At 39.8% G+C, this 13,914-nt stretch overlaps 1 protein-coding gene across 14 annotated transcripts in view; it reads right to left on the bottom strand.

The window, feature by feature from the left end:
• Positions 1 to 1,118: 1,118 nt before the first annotated feature.
• RBM39 (RNA binding motif protein 39) overlaps positions 1,119 to 13,914 on the bottom strand; it is a 30,379-nt gene continuing 17,583 nt past the window's right edge. For 11 of the 14 annotated variants that reach the window (XM_066330520.1, XM_066330521.1, XM_066330523.1 and 8 more), the window contains 8 exons: positions 13,360 to 13,425; positions 12,140 to 12,344; positions 11,860 to 11,937; positions 6,303 to 6,335; positions 5,213 to 5,288; positions 4,960 to 5,065; positions 2,212 to 2,290; positions 1,119 to 2,118 (listed from right to left, as the gene is read on the bottom strand). In XM_066330520.1, coding sequence (XP_066186617.1) covers positions 2,018 to 2,118; positions 2,212 to 2,290; positions 4,960 to 5,065; positions 5,213 to 5,288; positions 6,303 to 6,335; positions 11,860 to 11,937; positions 12,140 to 12,344; positions 13,360 to 13,425 — 744 coding nt within the window. In that variant the 3' untranslated portion in view covers positions 1,119 to 2,017. Of the gene's footprint in view, positions 2,119 to 2,211; positions 2,291 to 4,959; positions 5,066 to 5,212; positions 5,289 to 6,302; positions 6,336 to 10,105; positions 10,287 to 11,859; positions 11,938 to 12,139; positions 12,345 to 13,359; positions 13,426 to 13,914 lie in introns of those variants that run through there. The other 3 variants (XM_066330517.1, XR_010744836.1, XR_010744837.1) reach the window with 3 other exon arrangements.

Raw genomic sequence — 13,914 nt, 5'->3', positions numbered from 1 at the left:
ATAGGGCGGATGCCCTCAGCAGGGTAAGGGACCCCCAGGATTCAGGCAGGTCCCATGAGCTGCGGCTCCCCAAAACAGAGCCTTTTCTTACATTCTGGTTTAGCAAGGTGGTCAGTACTTCCCCAGGAGAGCAGGGGGCTGAATTCTTCTGCTTCCCACCAGGCTCAGAAGCACTGTCTTACAGGTGACCTAGGAAAGGGTTGTTGTTGGTGTTGTATTCTTCTATTACTTGCCTTTTGAAACAAGGCCTTTCTCTGCTCCTCCTTTAGTCTTGTGTAAGGAGAACACATGAGCAGCAGCACTATCTCAACTGGCACCTGTACAGTCTGGACATAGTACAAGTGCCTTTTCCCCAGGTTTTAAGGCAGAAACGCAAATTCACCATTCAAAGCCTATCCTCAGATGAAGCATACCTAGAGAACAGATCTACTTCTTCAGCTGTATTACTATTCCCAGGATCCTGCTGTATTCCCAGCCCCTCCCCACCTTTGCCTTTCACCTGCTCCCAGTTCCTTGATTAAGGACAGGCCTTTGCCCCTCTACAGCTCAAGCACAGCTACAGCCCCAGGGACAGCACAGCATGTTCTCTCCCCACAATACCACCACGGGGGAACACCAGCAGCATTGCTGCCTGCCCCACCTTCACCCACTCTGAGGAATTTTCTGTTCTCTCTACTCTCTCCACCTTGGTCATTTCTTAGTGGTTAAAAAGTCCAAGGAGATGGGATAGGGGTAGAAAGGACAAAGCACAGGGGCACTCTAGAAACCAGACTGAAAGCCAAAATAACTGACTCCTGCAGCCCCAGGACTCTTTAACCATTTGTGAAGGATGGGCGTGGAAGTGGGACAGGAGGGGGTCCTCTCTAGACTGAACTTTAAGCATGCCTGAGAAGGGCAAGAGTTGCACCCAGATCCTCAGCAACCATGCCCACACTGTACAGAGGGCTGGGAACACCTCCTGCACGTACTCTCTCAGCACATGGTATTCCCACAGCTACCTGGATAGAGCGCAGTGGGATCACAGACACTGGGCATTGCACATCATCTGTCAGCTCCAGGCCTAAGCACACATTGCTTAAATCAAACTGGGAGAACAGAGAAATAAAAGTTTCATGAAGGCCTTTTTAAGAGAATTTTATTTGAGTGGTTCTTACAAAGATTGTTGCAATATGAAAGTCTTTGATAGAAATATCAAGCTGTCTTGTCAAACACACTGAAGTAACCCAAAAATATATTTCAGAGCTCACAGAGCTTAAAAAGAGCAAAGATTATATGCAACCAGAACAAAACACATTTCTGTATTTCCTACCCATTTTCAGACTTGGCTGAAATCCTTCAGCTGTGCCCCAGCTGCACACACAGAAACTCATCTGGAAATGCAGAGATGTTTTGTTTGGAAACTTAGACACACCTCACACTATTTACAAAGAAACTTTTACAGATACAATAATCAAAAGTTACCATCAAGAAATAAAACCCTTCAATCCTTCTATTCTTACCAATTTTTCAGCACAAAGCAAGCTGAGTCACTGTCTGCAGTCAGCATTCAGTAGTTTTTTGGACTTTCCATTTATACAAAAACACTAAATATGTCCCTTCATCCAGTCCCTCTCTGATACTACCCCATGAGCAGATCACCCACATTTAGTGAAATGTAAAATGTTTTTGCTGCATTAAAAGAAAGGCTCATGAAACATTAAAAATGTCATTATGTCCCATCTGCCTTTTACACTGTACTCGTTATCTATGAGCTACTTCTCAGTTTCTATAGATGACCTTGGTCAATGTACAAGAATTACAAGGCAGAACAAGAAGTCAACAGCTTTGTATACAGTGGAAATGCTAGTTAGGGAGAATGAACACACTGCATTTCTGCTTATTTAATTTTATTTTTAAAGATAGCAGGAAGTGTACACAAAAAATGACATTAAATCCTTTCCTTTAGTTTTATCTAAATAAAAGATAACTCAATCTTCCTCCAAAAAATACCTATGTACAAAACTGACTAAATTAATCTTCATCGTCGAACAGGAACCAGTAGTTGGGTTGCAGTCATAGAGTCTGGGAAAAGGCTGTGGTATGTTGGAAGAGGTACATACGCTGCTGTAATCATTTTACCTTATCACAAGAGGGAGAAAAAAGTAAAAAAATCAGTGTTTGGTCATTTCTGTAATAGATGACTAAATGTAGGCATATACATGGAACACTCACCTGCAAACCACCTCCCATGCAAAGCATTGACAGCTGCGATGGCAGCAGCAATGGAGGGACATTTGACATACACATTGCCCTGCAAGACAGAACAGTGCGGCCTGTGAGGAGTTGGAGGTACTTTCCCTACTTTCCCCAAAGCTGTTCCTCAGCCAACCCTGGACCTGGGTGTGATGGGGCACACCTGCTCCATCAGGCACCCACTGGTAGTCATCAGTAACAGGATGAACACAAGAGAAGTGGACAGTGTACTTGCAGGCACTACTCCACTGTGGCAGTTACTGCAGCATTCCATTTTTCTAAATAGGATTTTGCAAGACAGCCCAAACATGCATTTAACGGCAATCATTGAGCCTTGCATGGATGGCTGATCTGCTCCTTAGAGCCTTTTAGAGAGAGAATCTAAAGGCTCACAATCATTAACACCATTGGAAAGAGAAGAGCACAAGGGGTCTGGCTGCCCCAAGGCAGCCCAGCTGCCAAGGTCTATAAGCCACTAACCTCAACCACACATGCTCCACTCACCATGCAAGCTCACAGCCTGGATTCCACAAGAACCAAGCACTCCCCCATTCCCCCAGATGGGAAAGGACAAGCAGCACTTCAAGGGAGACTGATACCATAAAAATTCTCCTACATAAACATCAACATGTCCGTCTTTACTTGAACAAGAATTGAGGCAAAAGGAAAATCCCATCCCAGCAGAGCAGAAAGAGCCTGAGATAGTTCTAAGGTGAATGACAGACTGATCTTTGAACTTCACCAGAAACACCTGAAGTTTCCCATCTGCAAATGAAGCATTGTGCCCTCCCTTTTCAAGAGAACTGCAAGACTCACATGAAACAAACAGATGCCCACATTATTTTTCTGGCTACCTGCTTAAAAATAGACCATTAGTATTACCCAAGAAGATCAATTCTAGCTGAAACAGATTTTTTAGGAAAACAGTGTATTAAAAAGCAGGCTCCAACCTTTCCTTAGCAGCTTTAGTCAGCCTGTATGAACTCTTCCCACTGCAATCCAACTAATTCCTTTCTCATGGGGTGAACCTGAGCTTAGGGGCCGGTGATTAAGGCACTAAGCAATCAATTAACACACACAAGACTTGATCTCAGCCTCCCCCTGCAAAGGCACCCAAGTTGCTTAAATGCCCAAATGAGCTGCAGGAACACAAAGCTGTGGTTTTCCTTTAACACCCAGCAGTACAGATAGGTGCAGTACTTGAGCCATGCACTCAGCTGGGACTCCAACTGTTTCATCCGCAAAAAATCACACCTTCATAAGCCAACCCCTGACAGTCTTCAGCACGGAAGTCTGTCTGGGACAGAGCCTTGAAGCTGCCCAGAATCTAAGACTGGAAAACAGAATGGTACAATGGAAACTCTATCAGTGGGTATTTTATATCTGGGTCACTGCTGTGACAAAACAGATTTCATTTTTTATGAAATATTCATTCATTACATAGTAGCTTGTAGTTTCTTCTTTTAAATTCACTTGATAATGTGAAACAATTTTCCAGCTCCCCATGTTCAGAACCTATGTGAGATACCTTGAAGGCTGCTGTAGTTTTGGGGGTGGTGTTTTTTTTGGGAGGTTTTGCAGTGATTTTTTTTTTTTGCTTGCTTGTTGGGAGGGTTTTTTGGAGGTGGGAAGTGTTCTGGGTTCTTTTGGGTTTTTTTCCTGTCAAAGAACACTTTGTTTTCTCTAAATAACAAACACATTGTAGGCAAGGTTTCTGCCCCTCATCAGTCCAGTGGTCCAAGATCACAGCTGTGATCTTGAAGATTACAAGATGCCAGGTAAGGCAGCACGCTGTTTTATGTGCTAGACTGCAGCTCCTATCTAACCTCTCTGTAACCCACAAGAAAGGGTCTCAGGTGACATTGGGGCAGCTGCACTAGACAACGATGGTTGGTGAGTGCCAAGTGGATCTCCACAGCAGAACAATCCTACCTAAGCACACCAAGAAGAACATAGGTTTCAGCCTTGTACCTTAGCATGGAACACAAGAGGACACTTTTAGGGTCTGATTAACCCAACTGTGAAACCATCTGAAAACTGAACTTCTGTTTGAACTATGAATTCTTTAAAAAAAGGATTCAAGAGAGTTAATCTGTTTACAGACCTTCTAGAGTTTATACATTCTAAGAGCTGAAATACAGAAGAGGTAACCAGTCTGGGAATTACATAAACAAGGTGAAGTCAGAAGAAAAATATATTCACCAGTTTAAGAGGCAGGCATGAATCTGGAATTGAGTCAGCAGCAGCAGTCTTTCTCTTCCCTGTTCTAACTCCAGGCCCTCAAAATGCCCGCCACTAAGTCTTTAATGTCATGAGTGACAATAACTGTTTTTAAGCATGAGATGAGGCACACATTTACCTGTACAACCTAATTCTGTTGGAGCAAGAGCCCTTTCTACTAAAGCCTATGCTCTAAAATGAGGAAACCAAAGTCCCTTGACATGTGGAAAAGGCACAGCTTAGGGGAAATGCCAAATGCCTGAACTGGTCACTTCTCTTCTACAGGAACTTCAGCTGGGTAAATAGAGCACCAGAAAGCTGCTTGTACATGCATCCAAGTTAGACACAATGATTTACAATAGGAGGGAACCACCTACATTCTGCACAAACTAAGAAATTTAGGTAGTTTAGGGAAAGCCCTATATTTGTAAATGCTCCCCCTAGACAAAAGATATCAAGAGAACCCCTAACATCTGCTCAGTGTGTCACCCCCAGAAGCAGGCAAACCTGAGCTGAGTTTTTGTCAACGTAGATGTGGATAACTCCTCCATGTTTGTTACATTCCTCAATCACATCGTCTTTAATTTCTGTGTCCCAGCCAGCTTCTTCTTCACTGTACAGGAAAAGGAAAAACAGGAGATATCATTTAGACAAAATCCACCCCCAAAACCCATTAAACACACTCCTGCAACATTCTGATTTCTTTCTTACATGCTGAAGTCATTGACAAATGCCAGACAGACAATGATAAATCACTTACGTTTGAGGATTAAACATGTTGGAAAGCTGGAAGCACTGTGTTGCAAGTGGTTGTACGGAAGCAGCTGCAGCCAGAACTGTTGTGATAGAAAAAAACCCCGATTACTTATGCATGAACCCGCTATGCATGGTTCTAATTTACTGAGCATAATAGAAACATCTCTGACTAAACAGAAATTGAAAGCAAAACTCAGAACCAGACGCTACTGATGATGGATACATTTAAAGTGATCAATCCAAAACCCAGCACATTATGAATCATTGTTGAAGCTGAAAAGTGAAAATATAATTGTGTACATTGATTTTGGCAGATTTTCCATTTAAACATTAAAAGGCATACATCTCATTTGCATCTAAGATTTCTGCCCAAGTTATATGTCAGCAGTCCCTTTAATGTTTTGTTTGTCATGGAAGCCTGGCAGCAGCTCAGGACACTACCCCAGCTGACTGCACAGCAAAGGACAGATGCCTTGGAGAATTCTTAAAACCTGTTTTAGGCATGCTGAATTATGCTTCAAAATGTACCTGCACTTTCATCCCTTGAAAATACAGATTGTATGAAACATTTGAAAACTGAAATTGCTCTTTCCCTCTAACTGTGAAATTAGTACTTGTCATTTATTGGTGTTCATCATCACAGTACACTGTAATAAACACTATTTCAGACTGCCCTTCCAGAGGCTTCAGGCTTTTGTCAATGGAGCTGCAGTAACAGCCCCCTTCCCCACACATTCCCAGACATTAAGAGCTGTGCAGTCAGACAATGAGCAACTCAGAGACAGTAAATTCAAACTCCTGATTATCAAATGACCCCTTTAAGCCAGGGAGAACACTCCTAACCAAACCACAAATACCAGCCCACACATTTTCTTGGACTAGCACATGGCTGGGGAATATTACCAACACTAGAGAAAAATGCTACAAAGAATTTTCAGTCAAAAAAATCAACCACAGCATGATTCCCCACAGACACTTAACCTAGCAGTACACAATTCCTCAGGCATGGGCAAACCCTACACCAAAACCATTTCCCCTACAGACACTGAAATAAATCCTACTAATTAAAAGTCAAATCAAATGCTAGTTTTTACCTTCATTCTGCTGAGACAATCTCGTTTGTAAATCTAAAGAAAAATACAGAGAAGTTAATTAGTATGCTTTCTAGCATCACAGTATCATTACCTGCCAGCCAAGTTGTTCACCTTGCATTTTTGTGGTTAAGAGCTTATTCCAGTATCCCTGTTGCTCTCTAGTAGTGAGTAGTTTCACTAATTTCAGCTTCTCTACTGGAATATTCTGTACTTGACACATTCCATGACAGCAAAGCATTTTTAAGAGAAACAATAACTTAAAATGACAGTCATGACCATGTCCTTTAAATCAATGTTTCACTCACAACTTGCTTTTGCTGTGATTGAGCTCTTTATAATACATGTTTACTCCATGACAAAAAATAATTACAGCAATTCTGACACACATTAGAGGTCTGATATCTTTACTACGAGAAAAGCAGTTAAGCATACAGCTATCCAAACTTGACATTCTTAAAGCAGTTATGAAATTTCAATTTATGCAGAATAAGGCAATACTTCATCTTGCTATCCTTTCATAGAGATGGCATGATACAAGTAACTTCGGTATTTTCAAATTCAAAACGTTTTCAAATGTTCAGAACATGTAGTTTGCCTAGAAAACATTATTTACTTGTTTACAACATACAGTTGTCTCAACTCAAAGTGGTGAGAGCAAACAAATGCAGACTTTCTAGCCATTTCCAAGTACATGACTTCAATACTTGACATCTTTGAAGTAACAGAAAACTTCAGAATTCAAGAACTCTAATATAAGCCCCCTTCCATCATGGTTCCATTTAACAGACACTAGGTGAGAAAATACTGAAACAAAACCATCACTTTAATTCACTCATTTAGAGAACAGCAAAGTGATGAGCACCGAGTAGGCTTCCAGGCTTACCTGGAAATACCTGAAGGCACCAGGTATCAATATACTTTTTCCTTTTCTAATAAAACCTCCTTCACAACACTGAAGAACCAACAGGAATAATTTTTTTTTTCTCTAGATTTTCCTCATATGCCTTTTCACTATGCAAGTGCCTTGCAGAGAAGAACACATATCAAGAATCAAACTGAAAAGCAAGAGCTGGAAGGAGCAAGCTCTGAAGGCTGAGTTGTAAAAAAAGCTGGCTGTGTTTGGCATGTTTTTCACCCAGATCTGAATACATAAAGTCCTCACCTCCACAGAATGAGAAATATCATAATAGCAAAGGCTGCCTCCACCTGTATTCTCTGCAGAAACTGCTTGGTTTTGGCCATATCTGTAACTAATTACCTAGTTAAGTAATACTCAGACTTTTCTGAAAACAAAGGCATTTTAAAGAAATCCACAAATATCTGAACTCTCTCAATTTAGATGAGAACAGACTTTTTCTGCCGCAATTCCAATCCATCATGTCCAGCTGAAATTGTGGGTCAGCCTGAGGCTCCACAGCCAAATGCTCCAGAATTCCTGCACCTAATGTGGTAAACCTGCACATATCATCAATGCAAATTGTGTCCAGGGCCAAGTAAGATCTGTTCTAAACACAGCCAAATCAGCTACCACTATCTTATGCAACAGTTTCATAAGTTAATTATCTACCATCTTTGAAACATAACCTGCTGTTCCCCAGATTTTTTTATCAGCTAACTGGATTCTCTTCTTGCTCATGACTGAAGAACTGTCCTTTCCTCTCACTTCTAAAATCACTGAGAATTAAGAAATTTATTGTCACTCTTCACTGACATGCTTCCCTACACACAGTTTTAAATAGTATGTGGAGACCACAATTATTACATCTGTCAAATTCATATCAAAGCAACTTTTTCAGTATGTTCTTATACATCACATGTAAGAGAGGCAAGTTTAGCATGATAGGAGTACATGTTTAGTGTACAGATAAAGCAGAAATACAGATATATCTATCAAAGCATTGTGTGTCTCAAAAAGTTTATTTTGAAATCCAGATGGCTTTAAATAGGCCAAAGTCTGCCAAGTATTGCCCAGGGTCCCAAGTCATTATTTAGAACAGAGATCAAATGGAGGTCCAGGATGATAATACCTATCCCTTCCTCTTTTGCAGCACACAATCTCAATTTTTTCCATAAACAGATAGCTCTTTTCACAAGTAATGAATGCTTTGTCCCACACAGCAGAAGAATGTTCTATAAGCTCAGAAACAGAACAGAGAGTACACAGCTACAACTGTTCAAATTCTTTTTCCTGTTGGAATCTTTTCCATAGGAATAATGGCTAAATAATAAGGTGTCCCCAAAAACTAATTCTTTACCTTCCCTGCTTCAGTCTCATTGACTCCCTCTTGAACATGGATTATGGGAAGTGTTTGTGGATGTATACATCATACTTCAGATGCTCAGGTGTACTTGCCTCTAGGAACACAGCTGGTATTTTAACAATGCATCATGCTGCCCGGTCATATTCTGGCACTGATCAACTGAAGTATTGATGTTTCTCTCCTCCATGGCCATTCTTCCACTGCTAAGCTCCCAGACTATGTGACTGAATTTAAGTTAAGTTAACTCTGAAGATATTAACAATATACAACACTCCAAGAATTTGTCAACGGCACCTATGCATTTATTCACCTCATTCCTACTGCTGACCATTTTTATTCACGCAAATATTACACAAGACCACCCCAATATCTGAACTTTGGCTTTAACAACCTCCACCTTTCCAAGCTTTCACCTGTAAAAAAATCCTTTTCTCTGAGTCAGCTTCTTCACACATCTTGTACTTCCCATATCACCCAGTTCTCCAGTTTAGTAACTTCCAAATGACAGAAGTCTAAAGATCAACAAGAAGCTGCCCCTCCTCTGCCAAGAAAAGGCATTTTTATCAAAGACTGTTGGTCATTAAATGCAGTTTCTGACAGTATGCTACACTTTCGTAATATTCTCCAGTTTACCCTTCTTTAATATGATTTCTGACAAGCAAAATCTAGTCAGTAATGGGACCAGAGTCTGTCCTGACCACATTCTTCTTCCTTCACATGTATGTAATTTAGTCACGTGTTTCAGCTATAACCACATGATCGACTTAAAATGTTTATTGACAATATCAGAGATGAGACCTCATGTTCACACATGTATTCCATCACTCATTTCATGGGAGTTTTACTCCTTTGAACTGTTTACATTAGCTCCTTACTTTTGCTTTGTTTCTACCTTGGAAGTAAATTGGGGTTTTTTTTTTCATTTTTGAACTACGTATTCCTAGAATACCTTCCTCAAATTCCAAACTTTATGACCAATATCCCAACTACAAATTGAGGCAATGAAATACATACAAGCACCTTGGAAGTAGTTTTTCATTCACCTGAGTCCTACTTCCTTTTTTCTTTTTTCCTCAAGAGTTGATAACCCCTCATCTATTACTTTCATGACTTTTACAACTCTAACTCAATCTGACTGTTGGCAGACAATTATCAATTATCTTTTTATCTGTTTCTCAAACTAAAAATATTGTTTTATTATCAAGCCTTTTTCCTATTCTTCATAGGCTGTGTGGTCATTCCTTATTTCTTTTGAGGTAGCTGATCACCCAGGTTTAGCGTAGGGCTCACACTAACAGGATTATTTACTTCTTGCTCTAGAATACAGATCCAACACAGCATTAACAATATGAAACAGAAGAAACTTTTCACATCCTGCCTGTTCAAACACCCAAGTTGCTCAAACTAGATGACTTAACTGCCTTGCTTCTTCAACCGTCAGTTAGACCTGTTTGTGTATCCTTCCATTTAAATGTGAGCAACTCATGATCCCTCCAGTAAATGGTCATTTCTATTCTCATCCATAATATCTTCATTACTTACCAAATTGAGTTTAAAATAGCATCCCCTCTTCATGAGTCAGTGAGTGTTTGATGAAGAAATTTGTCGGATATCACATCCAGGAATATCTGGGCCCCACCATTATTACTAGCAATTCTTCTCCAATCTGTATCGGGGAAGTTAAAGTCTCCCACAATGACATAATTCCTGGTAGTAATTTTCTCTAACAAGAGTAAAGAGATCTTTAATCCATAACCAAATCTCACTTTGGGGATAGCTCACGATTCTACAGCAGCAAATAGCTTTATCTTTTTCCAAAGTTATTTAAGTTGCACATGTCTGCATTATCTTTTTTGTACAATACAAGTGGAATGAACAATGCTACCCCTACCACCTTTGTTTATACAGCTGCTAAACATGCATCTTGTTCGAACACCTGTATTCAGTCTCATCATTTATTTCTCCACAGCCACATTTTCTCATGCTGATTCCATACTACCTGAACCATTCAGCTGTGTCACACTTTTTTTGCCATGTTCTTGATATAGCATGCTTGGATTTTTTTTTTACCTTCTTTGTTCCAAATGCAGGGGAGGAAAAAGACTGGTGTTTTTTTAAAACACTGTTTTGATTTCTAATTGCCTACATGTGCTTCTACACAACACTGCCACACCACTTTATAGCCTGCATTAATGTTGATCTAACTTCAGTGGTGGTTACCTTTTCTTCTCTTTCTGGACTAGATACACTTTTTCCTTGCCACCATACATTTCTCATCCTCCTCAAACAGAAAACTGACATTTTTCTGTCACTGGCCAGTTCTTTTTCCTTCCAAGGGCACATCTCTAGAACAACTCTATTATATGCTTTTAGCAGCTGTCTACAGCTTCATATGTATGCTCCTCTTAAGACTGCACCTGACCTTCACCAACATGATTCAGGCTTATCTTATCAAGGCTGAATCATTTCCATCACAAACTCTGCTAGAAGGCAAACAACAATGCCACCTTTTCTTTGCTACTTTCCTGAGACTTCCCACACATTTCAGCACCAGGTTCTTTGTGACATTCAGGTCTTTTCTACTGCTATGACAGTTTCATACCCTTTGTTTATAGTATTAATCAAAAGTAGGGAAAAAAAAAAAAAAGGTAACCTTCAGGGAGATTACTCTTTGTTCTAGCTCTGAAGACAGCATGAATAGTTTGCTTTTCAGGTCAGCTATGAACTAAGCAGCAGCAATCACATCCCTCAGCCTCATTCCAGCATACCCACCTGCAGAACAACCATACAACTATAGCCAAATCCAAGCAACACACATATATTCCCTGACATAAAATGTCTTTCCTCGCAAGGACATACGCTGTAAAAACACTGCTGCCATCTTTGTGATGTGTCCTCCATAAAGTCCTAATAATCTTCCTGCCCTTCATACAGCTCTGGTTTTTCTAAAGGGGTCAATCCCCTTCCAATTCTGAGCCTGCCATTCGTAACAGTCAACACTTACACTGCAGTAAAGCACAGAAATCCCCACTAGCACAGAGAATAGTAAAGAAATAAAGGTATGGGATGAAAAGCAGCAGATTTGGAAAAAATACGCAAAGTGAATCACACCCCTCCAAATTGTGATATACTGTCAGTATTTATTTGCCTATGGATTTGAAGTGTTTTACTGTTTGTAAAACATGCTGTAATACCTGTGTTCTCATTTTGAAAGACCAAAAAAACATAGTTAAGTATCTCCTGTCTGAAATTCATAAGGTAATTTTAAAAAATATACATAGGTCATAACTTCTTACCTGTCACAGCTCCAAAGGCCAAAGATCCACTCATCTGCAGAGCCTGCTGTGCAGCTGGAGGAATCTGCAAACCAGTACCTGGAACAGAACACAGAAAGACCTTGGACCCTTTCACTCCATTAGGGATGCAGTAACAGAAGTATCAGAAATCTTCCTGTTGTAAGATTAAAAATACCAGGCATATACAAGTTTCATACATTTATCCTAATAGTTCTGTGGAGTGTTTTAATTTAAATTCTGCAGATTTCTTCACACCAACGTTATCCAACACTGCACACACCTTCTGCAAGTCTTGCCATCAGCTGAAGGCGACCAGTTGTTCCCAAGTCAATTCCAGTCCGTTCCAACTCATCACTATCCAAAAATGAGCTAGCACTGGAAGCATCAGTACGCTCAGTTACATGTCCAACTTTCATTGGCCTCCCAGCCAGTTCAAATCCATTGAGTTGTTCCAGGGCCTTTTTGGCACACTCAGAGTCTGAGAACTGTAGATTGGAAAAACACAAATTCAGTAATACTTACCTACAGGATTCAGCAACACTTCTCCTGTATGTAATAGCCACAGTTATGCAAATAGGAGAAACTAAGACAACAGCAACAAGCTAATGTAAACGTGCTTGGTATTTTTTATTTAAACCAAACATATACGTATTTTGGTATTTGCTTTCTCATAGTTAGGTACTATAAATTTAAATATATTGTTGAAATTACAGCATCTAGATACTGCAATCAACAGAAGTCATGGCTGTGGTTCTCTTTCAAGAGTAACACTCAATTCCTCTGCAACCTTACAACTGCCATGGTATTTACTGGTTATTCCTAACAGATGTTCTGCTTTATGCTGTGAAACATCAAAATAAACATACAAGCATTTTATCAGTGTTAAAACCGTCAAGTATGAACTATATAATAAGTTTGGTTTCATTTGTGTCCACGTGCCAGAGGTCCCAGCCGAGACTTTTTTCCCCATGACAAATTGCCAGGTCAGTCAAGAAACTCAAGTTCACAAAACTGTGTACCTGAAGGTAAAGAGGAAAGATGTTTTCAACTGAAAGCTTCAGCCTCTAAATTTTTATTTCCCCTAAAAAGCTCAAATTCAATTATTTTCAGCTATAAAAAACACGAGTCTTTACTAGTGCCTTTGTCTGCAGAAGACAGCATTTGCATTTGCAGACACTGACTACAGAGGAAACTATTCCCATCTACACACATTCATTGATTATTCACAATACCTAGACAGCTGTCAGAAACAAAGAAAAAAGCCAGTACGGCATCCTGCAACATGACACTTCTACAATGAGATACACAGAGTTATCAAGTAGCAATTTAGTCCCTCCAATTCACATGTAACAAATTTAATTATCTTTAATTTATTATGTTTAGATTGCTACTATATAACTACACAGATATACACAGGAAAGTTCATATATAGAGAGATTATCCTACATGGGAAGGTTACACGCAGGAATTGTCTAAGAAACCTGGCAACTCTAGTCATACCGTAATGAATCCATATCCTTTTGAGCGTCCAGTTTCACTGTCCATCATGAGCTGAATACTTTCAATCTAAAGATAAGAATAAAGTTATTTATTATCAGACATTTTGGAACAAATCCCAAGATACCAGAACATGAAAACAGCTCAGGTCAAATACACATATATCCGAATGTGAAACTATTATTTTTATTTTTTAAAATTAGTTTCTCATTCCTTCTTCATTTCAAAATTCGCATACAGCCAGCTAAATAGGTACTTGGATAGTAAGACAGAAGCAGGTGAATGTACAGGTTTTGAGTTCATCTACAGGTAGAACCTTGGTCCTGATGCAGAATTCTAGCAGAATGAGCATGCAGACATGATGAGATCATAACTGAAACACGCTCATCATGGCACCTCTTATGCAGAGAAACTGTTTTACAAGCTAAGAACAGCAGCATGCATTACTGATTTAAGAAAAAGTTGCGTATTTTAAGAACTGTTGGTACATGGGAACACCTAGAAGTTTACAGCTACTGAATTTAAAACACATCACTGAATTATGCATTAGCCATGAAG

This window comes from Sylvia atricapilla, chromosome 16, assembly GCF_009819655.1.
Source record: "Sylvia atricapilla isolate bSylAtr1 chromosome 16, bSylAtr1.pri, whole genome shotgun sequence".
In the NCBI taxonomy this organism is placed as follows: domain Eukaryota; kingdom Metazoa; phylum Chordata; class Aves; order Passeriformes; family Sylviidae; genus Sylvia; species Sylvia atricapilla.
Note: the sequence above shows the minus strand (reverse complement) of the source record. Positions and strands in the feature narration are given on the sequence as shown.